Below are 19456 nucleotides of genomic sequence, written 5' to 3'. Positions count from 1 at the left end.
CCCGGGCACAAGAACATCATCCGTCTCTTTTATCGGCCTAAACCGAATTGTTGCAAGTGGTTACTATGAATTGACAGACTGCAATTTGGTAATTTTCGGGCTCAGAGAAGAAAACCGGAACGTCACGTACTCCACGCTGGTGGCAGAAGAGTTAAACATGTGCTTGAAAAGTGGAATATTCAAGCCTCCATCCTATTACCTATGATAGGAGAGTGGGCCACTTGATTTTTGGCCTTACAAACACCCCAAGAGACCGATTCTCATGCAGAAATAAATGTATTCGATGCGTCTAAAAGGTTAATTCAATCGAAAAGGAATAATGGGGAAGAACGAAGTCAAGTCTATTTAGCTGTACGTGTGCTTGCGAAAGGAACCATCATGACAACAGAAAGGAAGAAAAAGAGCAGACACGCACAAACACAAGGAGGGAGGAGACTAGACGGGAAGGAGTGGGGAGGTACAAACCCAGTCGGCCTAATTTTCCACCAATGAGAGTTTTAGCACACGCTCCAGCTCCTCCTCCTCCCGCTTGCGTCGCTCCTCCTCCTGCAGCACCTCTTCTCGTGACAGCTCGAGTGCCTTCAGGTACTGCTGCTCCAGGTCGTTCAGCCCGCTCTCCACCTGGAAGCTCTCCGCGATTGCCCTAAGGACAATTAAAAAAACAGTTTCTACTTATTTTAAATCAGTAAAAGAAAGCAGAAAGTGAAGCAGACGGTGACTCACTCCTGCATCATTGCCTCCTCGGGGTCCACGTATTCACCCGGACGGGCTTCAACAACCCCTCGCTTGGCCTAAATAGAGGTCAAGTGAAATCATATGCCAGTTTTATGACTGTGAATTGGAACGGCACGTGAATTTCACTGCCTAAACCACTTCTACTGAGGTGCAGAATTTTATTTGACTTGGGTCATTCAACGCTACTTCAGACATCGAGCACCCCAAATTTATTAGTGGCGCTGCGACACATAACATTGCGTGGCAATGTTTGCCTGTCATCGATGCTTGGTGTATGAGTCCAGGGAATGAATAAATTGGAAATGGATGCATGGATGGACAGGTGAAGGAGAGGATGGGAAGAATAGTTAGAATAGTGGATTAAATAATTACTTTGATACTCAAAAGTGCAAAAGCACAACGGCTTGAGACCCATAACATGGACTACGTACTGTCGCATTTCCAGTTAGTAAAGTCGCCAAACAGTTGGATGTCCTTTAAGCAATCCACGAGCGAATTGCACGAGGATGGACGCTTAGAAGGATGAGTGAACTATTCAAGAACTGCTAGACCAAGTGTGGATGGATCGATTCGGGACATATGGATGAATCTAGACACGTTCAAGAAGGATAGATGAATCCAATCGGACAGATAAATGAGCATAACATGAAGGCGAAGTGATTAAAGGAACAGTTTGTGGAAAGGAAGGAACGAATAAAGTAACAAGTGAACGAATAATGAAGTATAGTAAATGAATAGCTAACAGGTTCAGCTAAAAAAGGGGAGTGTTTTAAACAGTTCGGAGGTAGATGTGGACTTACGAGAGAGTACTGACGTTGGGTAAGGTGCTCCGCGCCACCATACTCAACTAGGGATCTTTGAACCGCCATCTGCACAAGTTGTTCCTCCTCGTCTATCGTGCCAAAGTGGCCTGGCGAGGTCTCCTCTGAAACAGACACAGGAGGGACGCACTAACAATAATATCCATTTTCGTTGTATGTTTTATTGTACAGAACTACCCCTTATTGGCATTCCACACCCTCCACCTACCACTGGGCCCCAACCTCTTCCACATGCTTTTACTAAAGCTGCGGCCAACCGGGTAGACTTTATGACCTCCTAGGGAGCAACTTGGAGGATGCAAGGGAAGTGTATTAGGAGCCCACCAAACGGCCTCAAGACCATACTCAGCCTGATGGCTTGTGAAGAAGTTCAATAGCTTCATAGGGCTCAAAACAGGACAGTTTTATCGCACCAATTTGGTGTTGAATTGTTCAGCCCTCCATGTCGATTACACGTGGCTCCAATCATAAAGTCAACGTTTCTTCTACCCTGCCAGCCCTTGCACAAAGCGAACTCCAAATAAGACCTGTCAACCAACTTAAAGTTACACCACATGGTACACGCAAAGTCCAACGGAAAGGGGGCCTGAGAATTCCACGAAAGAGAAGTCCTAACTACTTAGGGGAGAATTTCCAAACCACATTACAATGGGTCAACACCTCCGACTACTCCTTGAAGTACTCGAAAGGATAATTTTCAATCTATAAAAAATAATAAGATATTAGTTAGTGGCAATCAGTCGTCAGTTCATTCTAATTGATACTTTTATCAAGTTCCTTGAAAGTTACTAACAGTTCGGGAATAGGATCACTGGATAACTGTTGTTCAACCGACACTTGTGGAATCAACTTGAAAAGAGAATTCGACAGCCAGCCGGCGGCTTTGTTTTGTTCCAACCACTGCGACAATGTGAGTCACGCGGTGGTGTTGCTGATTCACGCCACCTCTTGTCACCCCGGTCCCACCCCGCGCCTTCCCAGCCACGTGATTGGCTGAATACAGGGTCATCTGTGGGAGGGACAAGTGGAGGACGGATCATCACTACTCGGATGATGAAGTGAGACAAGGTGATAAGCACCTGCTGGTGAATAATTTTTGGAAAAGATGTCGTCTATACCACGCCTAACGTTGATTTCACCCATCGGTATGAAATACCACCGCGACGTAGCAGCATGACTGATCCGAAGATTTTATCGTTTTGGAAGAGCAAACTCCGAGATGTCACATCTTCCGTGACATAGTCAAGGAAACCACGGATCATAATCCTTTTGAACCAAAGTTTATCAGTGTGGAGCCAACACAACAACCTGGAGTGTTTGAAATATCATAGAACGAGGTGTTTGGAGGGCAACAATTCACCTGGTGAAAGCACAAACGGCATGTCAGCTCCGTTCGCGCAGGACCATGTGGATGACCTGAGGTGAGACCAAAGCAGTGGGATATGAAGAACTGATGAATTAGGATTCAATACATCTACGTCAAATCCCACGTGGAGTAGCAGCAGCAGCAGCAACAACAAAGACGGATGTACTAGATGCCGATAGCGCTTTTTAAGTGTTTTAAACATACTACTTAACTAGAGCTATGAAGAGGTGGATCAGGGATAAAACTATGCATCCGTGATTAATTCAACATAGATGGATTGCAGGATTGATCAGCTGAATGAATAGGTTTGATTCAAAGAGTTTCAGATTGATTAATAAACAGATTCATGAGTGGAAGGAGAAAGTGGATGGCCAGAAGGATCCATGATTAATACACCTGTAGGGGGATGAATTGAAAAGCATAAGGTGAGTTAGAAGATGGATTCGAGCCAGATGGATGTATCTGATACCAATGGACGAATAGTGCGGCGAACACATTAATCTTGAATCCCGAACCCACCTTAAGAATAGAGAAACCTGAAGCCAGCCAACTACTAACACATCTAAATGTTTTACCATTTCTTGCAAACTGAGCCACAAACAGGGCAATTGCTGGGATACCAAAACCAAATTACTTGGGACCTAGCGGCAACTAGTATGGCAAGAGCCGGATGTGTCCCCTCCCCTCTTACAACGGTCGGTTGAATTCACATTAAAGAATACTCGAAATCAGTCTATCATCTGCTCTCACTTGAAGAAAGATGAAAATGAGTTGATGTGGCTAGAATCAGTCAAAACCATCATCAACTGAATGCTCGAATAATCGATCAGAGCTGAAGAAGGTAGATAATGGCAAAAGAACTGTGGTCGGTGGTTCAACAATGACACACCTTTCCATCCAGTCTTGAAGAAACCGGGATCGCCGTACAGGCAACTCTTCGACCACCACCAGGGAGATGTCCATGCGAATGCTGAAGTGCACGAACTTGATGCTTACACCGATGCTGTTTATCGCACCACCCCACAACTAAGGTTCAGCGACCTGAATGGCCAAACATTGCATGCACGCATGCCACATCCCCGACCCCCACCACTGCTCCCTGATTGGTGCAGAGGATGTATCACGTAGGCGGCTCTCTGATTGGTCGAAGCTCCGGGGGAATATGCACGCACGCCTTGGGCGCGGAGGGATGCGGTATCAGGTGGCCAAAAAAGGTCGTGTGGGTTAACGATAGGGATCGGTGTAACAACTTGCCGCTAACTTGCAGGGGCATGTAAAATATGCTTGATTATTATAAAGCATGGATGCGTCTGTCTACCTGTACTGTGCCTTTTACTTTATGGATATACTTCCAGACTTCCTTGTTTACGATCCGGATTAAACACGATTTCCCGGCTGCGGAGGCTTGCTTTCTGCTAAATTTTCCGTTTTGTATTCAGGGAAGGTGTCGTCCACAAATGGTTTGCGCAGTTTTGATTCTGATGGTGAATCGCTTCAAGATGGATGCATCAAGTCCGGGAAGACCATTCTTCAGCATGAAGAGTCAGCCTTCGACTCGGCTAAAGTAATTCTCACTATTTAACGAATATTTTCCATCCATACACTAGACATTAACAGTTGGCCTTCAACTTCACCGCCTTCATTTATTTCAAGACAACGAACCATTTGTCGATCCTTTGCTTGCTGACTGCTTTTTATGAGAAGCAGCTTTTTTCCCTGCAAGGTCGGAGGGTCCAACCCACTACCCACTATCCCACACTTCTGAGGTACGCACCGTCTCCTTACCGGAAGGCTAATGCTCGCTGAAGGCCAAATGATCTGCCTACGTCGTACAAAATGACACAGCCCAAAGATGTGCAAGAAGAACTTCTTCCTCACCCACTGTGTCTTCAGAAATTGCCAGAAATGGTAAATCAGCCACGTGAATACAAGACTCCCAACTGCCACGAAAATTGGTCATGAGAGAAGACTTTATAGCGAACCTTAGAAGTGGGGGTCAGCAGTATTTCTCCAAGTGATGGCAATTACCCAGTTTGTTTGAGAATAAAAGGAGGTAGAAACGGCGGTGGTTAAAATTGAGTTTGCCGATTCCTAAGTTAAAAGCACTGTTGTGAAAGTGCCTGGCTTATCTATTTGGGAAAGGGTTGTGAATTGCACAAGCTTGTGGCAGTTAGTTATTTCTACCACAAAAAACCAACTCAATGGAGTTGTCTAGTTACCTCATTTCCTGACTTACGTGGTCTTAGTTCCACTTTTTTTTCTTTACTTTTTCTGTTTTTGGTTAAAAATGTAACTTTTGGCTTTATCTACTCCACCTTGTTGGAAAAAAAATGAGAGAGCAAAATGCACTTATAGGTGGCAGCAACTGTTGAGGTTAAATGAGTGCCGTGAAACTATTGTGTAAATGGGAATGTGCTGCTGTAAGTGGGGTTGAACCCGGTGGAGTGGTAATTCGTAGAATTCACCGAGACGTAAAAAGGAAATTGATAAGACGTTTAACGTACTATGGAGTTGGTAAATGTGATGCGTAGTAATAGTAATAGCTCATCTGGAAGTCATTTCAGCGTCGGGGGGCTCCAAAGTTGTCTGCATTCATTGAATTACGGGTAGTTAAAATGCGCATATCTGACTCAAAATGGGTTATTGTCATTCGTACCACAGGCCACGCAAATACACTCATTAGCAAAAAAGAGGCGGAGGAGGATCGGAGATTGCTAAAAAACGCCAAATGTGGGACTCGAAATAGCTAAACGTGTAGATCGGGTAACAGGAATCACCGTCCGTTGAAGTGTTAACTGATACAATCGTTGCTGCGAGAATAAGTCACTACGAAAGGAGACAACAGACGTGAGTAAAATTAAACACTGAAAACGCGACCAAGGGCTTCATTCCGATAGGCATCGTTATTCATAAAGATCCGCGGAAGTGGTCATTGGAAGACATCGTCGGATTTCCATTGATCCATTGACTGATGTATTCACCAAAAATGAAAGTCGCCCCACCACTACCTTTCACAGATTTACAATTTTTAAAAAAAAAACAAGCAAAAAAGGGACGGAGAGCACCAAAAAAATACTCCGCACGCCCGGTGAGTCAATCAGGTTACTGGAAATACAAAAAAGAGTAGGGACACGTACCAATGAGGTGGTAGCCACGGCCGACATCAAAGACACAATCTTCCACAACACATGAGGTGGGCTCGATCTTGTTGGTAACGCTACCACTACTGCCATTGCCACCGACGAGGGGTTCAGCGGACGTGTTTGTAGATGAGGTCGCGGTGCGGTCGCAGACTACTCCGTACGCAGGTGCATCTCCACCGTAGAGGTTGCCGAAGGTCACGCAGGCGTTGAGGATGTGATACAATGGTATTTCTATGGTGGGAAAACGTCAATCGTGATTGCAATAAGGTGACATCTAAGTGCGTTCGTTGAGTTCTAGAACTGGGAAAGGTTATACGATGGAATCCTTAAAAGTGTAACATTATGGGACCAGGGGGAGAATAGACGTGACAGTAGTACTAACCAATCCACAAATGCTTATCGCCTCCTCAGTTTCTGGGACGATTTTGGAGGAAGTGTGATGTTACCGACCAAGTGGGTGGATGGATTAGAGTAGGGTAGGTTGGAATGGGATTACGCGTCGCATTGACTAGGTTGGGGGTATTTTAACCATGTCCTCCTCACAGTTCGGACCTCACTCCGAGTGGTGCCCACCTGCTTGAATCCCCAAAAGAGCACCTTACAGGTCAGTATTTCGGAATCGATGACGAAGTAAACCAGATACTTGTTAAAGCCGGGATAGGTGTAAGTTCGGCGGATGACTGTCGAAAAATGCGCGCAGTGCTGTCCCCAACTTTGCCCTTTTCCTCGGTTTCAACTACAAAAATGCTCTTTTTTACAAATGTCCAAGACAATTGCCAATCGCCATAAATAAGGTACGGTTGCTAGGGCTAGACAAACTACGCCCTTAATAAAGCGCTATCAGTGCCACTGTATTGCTGAGACATGCGGCAAGCCCTTTTTCTTAAAAAAAAAATATAAGAAACTGCATAATTCCTGTAGAGTTCTCTCAGCACTAGGGATGTTTGAGTCATGACCCAATGAGGGAGCATATCAAACCACTTCTGCAGGGGCCGGGGCTTCAATAAGAGCTGTGCTTTTTCGACGAATAGGGAAAGGAATTCCTTGATATCTTCAAGCAAATAAAATACTAGACTGGTCAAAGATCCCTGGGGGTTAAACCTGATACTTTACAGATCAAGTTCAATACGATTTCAGAGTTGTAGGAAATTTTTGACAAATTCGCTCTATAGCACTCAAGCTCTCACCACTCCAGGCCTCGATGATACCACACCATCCGCATTCCCACTGCATTTCTTCTAAAGCCAGTTACCACACTTTATAACCATTACACAGTCACATGCGAAGCAGAAGAGACAGTTAGGTCGAAAATAAAGGTGGGACTGAAAAGGAAGTGGCTGAGGCTAGGGTTTTTTTTTCTTGGCTTCTAGAGCCAGGCCTTTGTATAAAAGCGGAAATTGGAGCCAACTTTTGCTGCGTCAAGGAGGGGGTTTCCAATCGCTTTGGTTACCATTTCACAGCGTACAAAATGCCTGAGGGAACTCCCTCCAGCTACTTATTTGCCCATCTCATATAACTTATTTGGGTGACCGAAAAGACACTACCAAAATCACAAAAGCACGTTTTATATTTGAGGTTACTACGACTCCGTCGTTAACTTGGCATCTCCTGATGCCTTATTAATCAGAAACTTTTAAAAGCTATCAAAAGCGTACGTCTTGATCTGCGATCATCAGATCTTCTCTCAACTTGACTTGGTTCTGTCAGAAGGTGTATTCTAATTAAGCCTCCCAGCTGCCATACCTCAATAAACCCACTCTTTTCACTTACAGAGCACACCAAGAATATTTTGCAGCGCGCTGAAGTGCTTTGTTTTTCGAAGACTAACGTTTTTCTCTTCATCCCCACATTTGGTTTAACTAGGACGCCCTGGTTACCAAATTTAGTTGAGTCATTCTTTCCTCCCCACAGAACGCGACGAGGATATGGTGAAAAAAAGTGACTACCGTTGAATATAAAAGGTCTGGTTGATCTTGAATCTGTCTCAGGATTAGCAGGCAGCTTTAGTATCTTGCAGTTTACTGAACTACTTAGCTGTCATGACCTGGCCACTACTGTGGTGCAAGCTGGAATAACTGAGAGGCAAGATTTTGGAAAAATGAGGTCTTCGGGCGTATAACATGTGTGCGTGTGTATGATCCCTGGAGTTCATTTTGAATGGCTCTGACCTTGCTGTGGCTATTAGTACTTGTAAAATTCGTCTTTACATCACACTGGTCAATGAGGAGGGCACAACAGGATTACAAACCCGGAATTGTTCTAAGGTGTCCGGGAATCCAGCCTTTGAGCAGAAGCTTGTCGACAACCCCTACATTAACCTTTTTTAGCAGCTGTTTCCTCAAATTCACAACTTTTTGAGCTCATTAAAGCCACCTCGGACATAAATCATTAGTGGATAGAGAAACAGGAGGGCAAATGACAAACGCACCAACACGCATGGGAAATCCAGGAGGTAGTTTTTTGGTTAGAAATTCCTCCAGCTTATGGAAGAAGGGATTGTACTCAGCCATCAGCTCCACGATGGGCAGAACCTGGTCCTTCAACGACAACGGATAGTCCTCACACAGCCAGAGATGGGCCTTGTAAGTCTTCAACTTTGCGGTCATCACTTTGGGTCGACCGATCTCACTCTTCGGCTTGACGCTCGGGTCATGCGAGAAGTAATCCTCCATTGTGATGTTGCTCGGATTGTAGCTGGCCGCCTCCTTTTGAAAAATTAGTAAGAAAATTTAATTGAAATGACGTGGAATTTTAAGAAGGTCACATCAACTTTATTAGGGTTATCCGGTGGCCTATGAACAAGCCTCAATGCTAATAGCCTCGGACACAGTCCATACCACTTATGTTACTAGCCCTCCAAGCCTTCTGTTATTCATATTGACAACTACTTCCGGATCCACTTGTCTGATAGCATTTTAAGGGATGACTTAGCCCTGCAACTGGTGGAGAGCCCGACTTTATTGTCTAGATATTGCGTCAACACATCATAGAAGAAATGCATCCACTGTGGATGGAAGGATGGAACTGCGGAGCGCCACAACAGAGAAGTTCCTACACCGATTTAACGTAGAGTTCTATACCAAAATCAGCAACAGGCGATACTATGGTCGAAAAAAGTGCTAATTGATTGTAATGGTTCTGAGGACAATGAACGATCGAATTCGGATGGTTAAATGTCACCGCATTTCACAGAGAGCTTTGAATAGACAGAATGGTCGTAGTAGAATGATAATGGCACAAGGCATTGCATTGCATCGGCCTTCACCCTTTGCGATTCGACTTCCACATCGGTGGTACAGAGCTGACTCCCCTCAGACTAATATAATATCTTCACGGCTCCTTTTGGCATTATTAAAAAGTCAACTTCCAGATCCGTCCTCAAAAGCAACTCCAACCTCTACCTTAATAAGAATGGGATGAAATACGTTCACCACACTCTACGCCTTGGAAATGACGCGACAGCATTCGTATTCACCTAATCATAACAGCAAGAATTCACTTGGATACTGATCTGATGGCCGTAGCAGAAGAGTAACCAATGAAATCGAGAGAGGTGGTTCCAGAAGCGAGAAGGGAGTTATCAGGGCTACGATGCGAGCCTGTCCAATCTGTAATGGCTCGATCTTGTTGATGTTGGCATGAGGTTCTGTTGTTCTACTAGTCTTCCACCTCTTCAGTAGATTTATGATAAGGTTAGGCCCAAATCTAGATGTCTGACAACGATTCTAGAGGTAACCCTAACGCCACATCGCTCCAATTGTTAGAGGGCCCACTCATGAGGAGCACAGAATAAAGGCATTTGCTACCGACAGCTGTATCTACGGTGATTCATAATGGAAGAGCCATTAAGACCACACTGACTATGACCGAATATCTAAGCATCAAGAAGTGGAAGCTGACATGCCCTCTTCCCATGTGACAGAAAACAAAGAAGAAACACAAATAACGAGGCAGACCTAAGGTAGTAATAAAACCAGAAGCGAATCTTGAGGAGCTGCTCTATATTGTGTAGTGAGTGGAACATGAAATACACGCCGGCGGGAATACCATCCAGGCTTAAAGCTGTCTGTCTAACAGAAGGTACTCTAATCCTGAAGGTACAACAATACTAATGACTTGTACAATCTCCTCGACTTACTGCTATCCTCGCAGGCGATTTCAATCCTCATGACTACATTTGTAATTGATGGAGTTGAATTTGCATGTTTTCTAGTTAGATTTGAGGAAAAAAAAATCCATTTTTGCCTCAGGCACCACCCACGTACTCCACCAGTCTCTTTCCCTCCCATTCGCATCGGCATACGTACTGAACCCACCTCATTGCAATTAACTTACAAAGAACGCCAAACACATCTATAAGGTAACAGTTCACAAGAGAAATAAGACGAAGATAATGTAAACCCGTTGACAATTTGCCTGGTATGACCTTCTACGACGAAAACGTTAATGAATTAATTGATAAGTAAACACATAAACAACTGGCATGGATGTGTCATTGGTAGGAAGTGTAGGAAGGGGAGTAAAATCGTTTCTTTCGGTGAAAAGCTCCACTTAACGGCCTCCTTTGACATTCACATATAGAAGCATATTTACCGCTTTTTCTACTGGATCTCAAAGTATTCAGAAATCGTTGACTTACTTGAAGTGTTAGAGAGCAAATTGTTTTTATCTAGGGTATAACCGTCATCATACAGCGAACAATGAAAGCAATTATTTGAAAATAGATAAACGAACAACAGCAGATCATTGGCTGGCGTAGGATAAATATGGGTGATGGTAAAAAAACTCCACACACCTGAGCATACCATGCAGCGACTAATTCTGTCAACTAACTGTCATGTGGCGAAAGGATTTTGTTCAAGTTGTATATTTAACAGAGTAAACTTCTCTGTGTCCACAGTGCTTGTAACCATCTTGTTACTCTTGTCATTTCCATCCAACAACCAAAATGTTTGTGTGGCTTTCCGTACACCCCTCTTAAATGGCTTATAACTTGTAAGAACTTGTCCAACACACGGAACGGTTTAAGGGAATGGACCATAGGGCATTGAATTCTCTACTGTCATTATGTGTTGATTAGATCTGGTGGGTATTTATCCAGCTTGGCGACTTTGCAAACCGAGTTCAACTCGGACTGTAAAACTATCGAAGTTGGATTCGCGTCCAACTTGTTGTGTAGCATTTGGACAATGTCAGGACGCGGTGGTCAAATGTATCAGTAACAAATGGTTTTAAATACTCTGATTCCGGTTACGAACCACTCGCAGATTGTGCATCACCTGACCAACAGTTCGCTTAAAAGCTACCGCTTATGGTCTGCATTCCTTAGATCCGAAATGTCATACACTTTTCCACATGCCTACCATAGAGACTAGTTAAGAGTTACCACAACACAAGAAGGCGCATTGGCAACGGTGCATTTTAACTATCCTGTTGCTCACTTCGCTTTCTCGTCCAACCCTCGGTTTTTGTCCAATCAAACGCGCCTCCCCATTGCATCCCAGCGCAGTAATGATAATGATAATGATGATGATAGCGGCCCTCTCTCACTCCCTCTCTTTGTAGCAGCTCTTTTGCGCTCAATCACGTGCATGCGCCTCGTGCAGCTGGACTTCGGTGGGAAAGGCGTTCCACCAGAGCCCATGACTGAATGGCCTGCGGTCTACCTGATCTCCACAGTACTAGTGTGCCTAACACTCGATGTTTGTTACGTTTCGTTTGGGGTGTTTTGAGCATTATGAGGAGGCATCATTGTCCGTACTTCGAAGACTTGCATTGGTTGAGCTCTGATTACCTTTCAAGGTGACGATGTTGTGGGTAATTTCTACGAAATAGTTGGTCTCGTAGACGTGAGGTTAGTAGTGATGAGAATCCGTGGTTCCAAAGCTGCAAAAGCTACTCTCGTCAAATTTGGAGGTGAGGCAAAAGAATCCGGTGCCGGAACGCACAACTTACGGATGGTTTAAAGATTTTACCTCTAATTGCGGATTACTCAAGGTGAGAAAGACCCTTTACCCTTTATGCTAATGAAGCATTACGTATGGCCATTGATACGTTGACCTAATTCAAGTTTGTCAGTTGACGTAAATGATGAAAGGATTGATTTACACCTACATCGAGTGGGAAAAGTCGTGGGGACTACCAGATAGGTAGGTTCCGTTCACACGCCAGGCATTAGCAATTGACAGTAAGGCCCACAAAGGCCTTCAATTTCTCCTTCACTTCATTCAAACATATGTTAAACAACGCATCACCTTTTGATAATTTGCTTGCTGGCTTCTTTTCTATGAGAATCGCCTTCGTCCTGCAAGGTAGCAAGGTTAAGTTAACGACTTCCAACTGCCCTAAAAACTACAATTGAGAGAAGACCTAGTAGCGCGTAATGTGAACCATGAAGAGGTGTCTAGAAAAAAACTTGAATATTTGACTGCCTTATGAGACACCAAGGAACACACCATATTATGCAACATTTCAGCGAAAGGAAGGAATTGAAAGAGAATATACATAATGGAACTTACATGTCAAAAACTTACAAACTATTAAAATTAACAGCTTAAATAAACGAGGTGATGTGAAGCCATTTCTTGCGCATGTGAACAATAAATCGGCTCAGAGATCAGCTTGAAAAGAGGAAGGCTGACAGGGGGCCTTCACTGATAAATCCCCTCTAGGTTTTGAATGACCAAAATAAAAACGACTTCCTAAGTTAAAAGCTCCTTGGTATAAGGACGCCACCACATCATCACACTGGGGGATGAAATCGTGAAAGGAGTTGATAGTGGCCCTTCTTCGTTGGTGAACCGAACGCATTGCGACCCTTGAACAACTTGACCCGTCAATAAATCATCAAAAAAGAAAAGGCAATAAGACCTACGTTTGGATACTTTTGATAATTAAGGGAAAGGGACTGGAAAAAGTTGGTAGAAAACTAGGTGTTTAGATTAACAATCGGTCAACTCGGCAATCAAACCTTTTCTACTTCGAAACCGAATTCAACACTATATCATATGGAAAAGAGGAAACATTAATTGTGGGAATGCGACCTACATTGGTGATTTGGATATGGCGCGACTTTTCAAAGTTCTGTCCACCCAGTAGATTGGTGAGAGGGTTGTTGCTGACTGCGGAGGAGTCGTTACCGCTATTGGCGCGCGACTCTTGAATGTCGCGCAGGTTCTCCTCCGTCAGGTGCTCCGTTCTGCGTAGAGTTACAATCTGTACGTTTGCTGCGCTGCACACCTGCAAGGAAAAAAGATTATTAGGAAGTTTCAAATTAAAATAAGTACGCGGACTTCTATTTTTACAGTAAAGTGGAAATCACAATGGAGTTTGCGCTTCATGGAAGAAATATACGCTCGCGACTCCGCAAAAAGTAAGGATCGGACGCTACCTAGTACAGTACAGGTTTATGCAGAATCGTGGTAAGAGAAATGATGAAATCTGGGCCGACAATTCTTCAATTTATCAAAAACAGGTCGAAACATCCAGTAGAATTTATTGTGAAGACGATGTGTTAAGTGCTTATGAATGGATTTGGAAACTTCCATCAAGGAGACGACATCTACTGTGAATCAAGCGATTACAAAATAGTTGAATACCAAGAAGATAAAGGTAACTATTTGAAAGGAGTTTGTTTCAAGCCAATAAAGTTCTCGACTGGCAGGCCCTTCGAGGACCAAGATCCAATGTGAAAAGCCAGGAGGTAGGCTAGAGTTCTAAAGTATGCGAAAAAAGGTGTACTCACCATTTTGGACGGCTCCAGAAAAAAAACGGTTGAGTCTGTGTAGAGCAATGTTATAAACTTGAAGGGCGAACTACTGCTACCAACTTCAAATGAAGCCCAGAAGGACAATAGGATTAAAAAAGTGCGATTCCAAGTGTAAATGAACTCGTTTTCTTCTCCATTCCTGAGGCTTTGATATTACATTTGCGATGACGATTTTGCATCCAAATTTGAGGATATTCCTTAGGGTGACCCCGTATAATTACCTCGAGTTAATAAAAACAAGCTGAGGAGATTCGCCAGGCTGATAAACCAGATGGTGGCAAAGACAAATTAAAAGCCGGCAATGCACTTCATTAGGGTTGAACAGCAGAGAAACGACGGTTGAACAAGTATTGCGGGTTCACTCGAAAATGCGGGAGGGAAAACAAGTCAGATTGACAACTAAAGGCGAAAAACGTGGGAACATGGGACTTATAAGTTTGGTACCATGCTATGTTTTGGAGAAAACACAGCAATGTGATGCTGAGGTGGTTCCGGGGAAGTGAGAGCTTGGGCTTGTTTAAAAGGTCCCTCTTTGAGGCAAAAGCATCAGGACACCTTATGTGGCCACACTTTACACTCAATGCACCCTACCGTTATTCACTTTTACGGCAATCAACGATCCTGAAAAGTTCTTCTGATGACTTGTATTCGAGAATAGTATCCATGATTTCAACCAAAGTCGTCCCATTTGTGAAGATGGACTGCATAAGGGCAGACCTTACCAATATTTGTAGTGGGTCAAACAACTTCACGTGGTTTTCACCAATAACGACCTCACTGAGAAGCTTTGTTTCTAGGAGTCGAGGAAAAAGTAAGCCCTAGCTGCCTCCACTGTTACTTCACTCCTTGGTCAATTTCATGTCTAATGGCAAAAAAAAGATGATAATGACTTAGAGAAATACGAGGTGGAATGAGGCAGCACCTCCATTTTGTTGACATAATCACCAGAAGACTAATATTTGCCCTGCTGAAGGCCAAACTACAACTGAGGCTGAGATTTATCTACTTGACATAGGAGAAAGTCATTATCAGAAAGTCAAGGCCAGTGAATCGGTAGGATGAGTTCCATCCTTATGAGACATCACGCTGCTGCAGAAATTACCTGTGAGAAAACTTCCAAATTCAGATGAGAGGGAGATATTGCTTGGTCTCAGCTACCGTATTCTATTCATAACCCCGAAACAAGTGGCTATCACACATTCTTGGAATTAGCAGTAGGTTAAAGAGTGAGAAAGTAGAATAGACATTCAGGCGAAAAATAACTGCGGTAGAAAGGGAGGTGGATTGCCGCTTCTGAAGGCAAACTATCTTACCAGGGTAGAATTCCCAAGCTTGAGTATTGTTGAGACGAGATCATAGGCTGTAAAAGTGATCATTCCAACAATTAAGGTAGCAGAAGAAACTTCCTGTAGTCACTTAACTTGCACTACAAATTAACTAACTTAATTGTCTTATAAAATTTGAAGAAATACACTGTGGAGAGAATACATTCTTTCTTGAGAACTACGCAATCGCAAGACAGTCAGTCCGCCCTTCCAAGAGCATGCGAATCCCTTTTGATGAGTTGGAAAACGGAATGCATAAGGTCAATATAACCGAAGGGCATCTTGATCTATGAGAATTAACACTGGTGAACGCCCATTAAACTCACGTGTTGAAAACAAAATTCAAATGTCTTTCATTCCCGATATTTTATGAATACAGCATAGAAAAACTCAAATTCCGATGCCTTAAGCAGTTCAAACTGCAAAATAAGAGAAGTAAGCGAAAAGCGGAGGTAAAACTCTTTGATAGAAAACTTTTATCATAAAAGAACTCGCATTACCTGGCATTCATGCCCATTGATGTTCTCCTTTCTGTCGGATCCCCATCCGAACATTCCACTTTTGCTCCTACAAAATAAAGAAAAAATGATTACAATACCTTTTACTCTTTCATTTTTAAGTCAAGCAATGAAAAAGTCATCTTTACACCGTTTCCAAATAAGTTTACTAATTGACCACCAAGGTTGTTATTTGCTCTGATTACCGAGTCGTTTTATTATTTACGAACATCCCAAAGATCAGTGTTTCAGGAAATCACCTCGAACAAGACCACCGAAGAGATGCACAATCCAGGAGAGATAAGTTCCTTACGGGTTTGTTATAAATTGTTACGTGTGAGCACGGACGGCGTCCAGCTCCCAGGCAGTGTAATCAGAGTTGAGGACCTCAGCGTGGAGTTCTCAACTGCTGACCCGTATGAGCAAGCTGGAAGAATGGGAAGTGAATATGGGCCGGTCGACTGGCTAGCGGAGAGACAGGAGATGGGCTCGTCCTCGAGTATTTACAGCTCTATTACGGAACTTGCCCGGGTAGTAATTAGTAGCAAATTTAAAGGCTGTTTGTATGCAGATATTGGTCAATTAGGAAAACTGCACGAGAGTGCGAAATTCGAGACGTGCTAGAATACTTGAGAACCAGACTCAACAAGGGGAACTTCCAGAAAATAAAGACACGGGTGTTTTCTACGACTGCAGACAGCGATCAGCTAGTCAAAGGGAATACTATGGATTCACCACTAAACTCAACATCCTGTTCCACCTCTTCATTCACTGAATAGATCCAAAAACAGATAATTAATCAATTCATTTAATTCAACTGATTAAACGAAGCAACCGAGATAGCGCTGAGCGGGAAAGATAAGATCCGATAAGTGGAACGATGGTCCACTTCTCAAAGGGAAGGAGAAGTTGGAAGAGTTCATGGGGTACACTTAAGGTAAATTTATTCTCGAATATAATCTTCAATCGAACACCACGGCAAGTTTTATTGTCAGTTCGCTAAACTCCAACAATCAGTCCATCAAGGGATCAAAGGCTTAACAATAGAAGAGGAGACAATAAACCAAAACGGCAGCCTATTTGACGAATGCGATTATATCTGTGACAACAATGTGCTTAAATTGTTTGCAAAATCAGCCCACCAAAGGACACATTAAAAAGTCGAAAATTCAATTTCCCCTGCGATCCCAACATGGAACAAACGGGGTAGAATTCCCACTTCACTCCACCCAATCAGGGCGTTGAAGAGGGAGAATGAACAATTTACTTGACACCTCCGATGGGATTGAGGATGTTAGTATGTCGTGAGATCAATTTGTCACGGGGCGTACTGTAAACTCATGGTTAAAGTAAACAGGTAATGTTATCTCACTTAATGTACAACAAGAAATCCGCAACGCCCATTTTAAAACAGGTAAGTAGTGCAGAAGAGCAGTTCTCTTGGCATAGTGGGAGAGGTAGGAAGGTAAAAGGACTTCCCATTTCGTGAGTTTAAATTTATTCCGACAACGAAAGAGTAACAAAGGCAACGGGGTAGACTTTTCTAGGAATGGCTTTGATAATTGCTACGGAACTTCGGTGCCCTACATTATCTTTCCATCAAGTAAACAACCTAGAATCCCCGCTTCAACAAAGAATGCAAAACGATAGCCTGCTTGTAAAGAGTACTTGATTTTTCTTCTGTACAATTCACTTGTCTTTGGACAAATTAAACAGTACAGAATGGTCCTTTTGATTCATGACTGAGGGGAAAAAAGAAGGGATCTCAAACTGATCTATGTAGTCCTTTCCCCGCATCGAGGATGGTAACCAAGACCAGGTTTGAAGTGCTCAGTTTGTTAAAAGATGCACTACGAACCTTTTAACGGAGCTCAATATTCTCTGCAATTTTCCCATAAATTAGGTATAGAATAGTTATCATTTCACTTGAAAGGCCTACTTGACGAATTCGATTTTATCCGTGTCAAGGAAGGTTACGAAGATGGGTTGAGTGAGTTTCTTCGCGATTAAATCGTCGGAGGGCGCGTGCAGGAGCGAGTCAACGCCAGCACCGGCTCCGGCACCTACAACGGGACCAGCTCCGGCTGTAGCGGAGTTTGAAGCGGCGGCGGGGGAGGAGGCGGAGGCGGAAGCAGAGAGCAACGATCCGATGGAGTGACGGTAAATGCTGCGATCACTGTGATTCACTTCGTCCATCACCACACCTTGCTCTGTGTATGCATCCAGAAGGAAAAAAAAAACTTGATTCAGTAAAGATGCGCTCCTAATGGCTGCCACAAAGACGTCTAGCATGAATACGCCACAGCAAAATGAGGCGTAAAAGGCCAGCTTAGAAGGAAAAAGACATTTGAATAATCGCTGCTGCACAAATGAATTCCTAAGAAAGCGAGCATTTTTAGGCATTTAAATACAGGTGAGACCAGGAGTTATTTTGTACCCGCTAAACCAACACAAAGGTCAATCAAAGAGCGAGGTGTCGTGTGACTAGTGCAAATGCGCTCAAGCTAACACAAAATTATGCGATTCGGCAAAGATACTGATCATGAAAACCACACTAGAGGTGATTGCTACTGAAAGGCGATGCTAAGCCAACATCTTCTGCTGAGGTAATAGTGACAACCAGTAGTGAAACAACATATCCTTCGAGATAATCATTACTACCTCTTATTCTCCAATTCACTTTGACTAAAATTTTTTCTCTAAAAGCCAGGAAAAAGCCTGGTCCTAGGCAGTTCCAATTTCCACACGTTTGTCTATCCCATTTCGCATGAGATCAGAAAATGTGAAGAAAGCGTGATTATCAAAACTTGGGGGAAATGCGGAGGACGAGGATGGGACTGTATTAACCCCCCAGCCTAGAGTGGCGCTACTAAAAAACTGTCCAGTTGCATGAGGTCTTGTGAGAGCGGAGCTTTTCTCCCACTGATTCACTACTTATGTCGAGCTGATACATCTCAGTGTCAATTGCTACTTGGTCTTCAGCAAGTGAAAAGTCTGCACACGCAAAGCAGGCGTTTTTCTGGGGACGAAGTGGCGTGTGCCTTTGGAGTGTTGTGTACAGTGAGTGGATCGTCTGGAAATAGTCAGGGATGTGTTTGTTAGCCTACCTGAAGTTGCGAAATAAAGGTCATTTCCCAGCACAAGCCATTCGTGGCGCGTTGTTTCCGCCTTATTAGGGGAAGCAAAGAACAAATTTATAGTCCTCCAAGCGTACTGCCGTTTAATAATGTATGTAAGGTGGGAAAACCCATTTACTTATGAGATGTAGACGAGTTATTTCACTACTTTTCTTAAACGACAGTAAGTTATTTTTAGCTAGTTGATCCCGACCTATTTTATTTTGCTGATGACAGCGCATACTCCTTCATTACTGCTCAGGACGGTAAATCTTCCTACCAGTGATTTATCACCAGAATCAACTTCTTTAGTCACATCACTTCCATTCTGCTGTCGAGATGTTTCTGCAGCTGAAGAAAAGCAGACAAGCTCCAATCACATCTGGTTTAACGGACAATTGGTGACATATCAGACGTACGCACATGTTAGCTTGTGATTCTCAGAACAGCGTGAAGCGTCTAAGTTACCAATGAAAGATCTGCTTACAAATAACTTGGTGAAATTGGTCCAAACAGGCAAGAAGGCAAAAAAGATGGATGAAACTATTAGAGACATGGGAAGCTAGCATCATGTCAAAATTAATTTCCGGTAGTTTAGAAACTAAATTATGGATAAACCACAAAGTTTTGTCCCAAGTGTTCCACTTCGTAGAAGACGTATTCTCTGTTTTAGGGACTACGATCA

At 43.4% G+C, this 19456-nt stretch overlaps 1 protein-coding gene across 1 annotated transcript in view; it reads right to left on the bottom strand. All coding sequences in view use genetic code 11, as the record gives it.

The window, feature by feature from the left end:
• Window positions 1-474: 474 nt before the first annotated feature.
• The window catches only part of EGR_05262 (Ankyrin repeat domain-containing protein), a gene marked incomplete at both ends in the record, with an annotated part of 39081 nt that continues 20099 nt past the window's right edge, over window positions 475-19456 (bottom strand). Inside the window, 8 exons of the mRNA XM_024494511.1 lie at window positions 475-643; window positions 724-791; window positions 1536-1660; window positions 6060-6296; window positions 8494-8770; window positions 13113-13304; window positions 15659-15725; window positions 17595-17865. Coding sequence (XP_024351132.1) covers window positions 475-643; window positions 724-791; window positions 1536-1660; window positions 6060-6296; window positions 8494-8770; window positions 13113-13304; window positions 15659-15725; window positions 17595-17865 — 1406 coding nt within the window. The remainder of the gene's footprint in view (window positions 644-723; window positions 792-1535; window positions 1661-6059; window positions 6297-8493; window positions 8771-13112; window positions 13305-15658; window positions 15726-17594; window positions 17866-19456) is intronic.

The sequence above is a fragment of the Echinococcus granulosus genome (genome assembly GCF_000524195.1).
Source record: "Echinococcus granulosus chromosome Unknown EG_S00037, whole genome shotgun sequence".
In the NCBI taxonomy this organism is placed as follows: domain Eukaryota; kingdom Metazoa; phylum Platyhelminthes; class Cestoda; order Cyclophyllidea; family Taeniidae; genus Echinococcus; species Echinococcus granulosus.
Note: the sequence above shows the minus strand (reverse complement) of the source record. Positions and strands in the feature narration are given on the sequence as shown.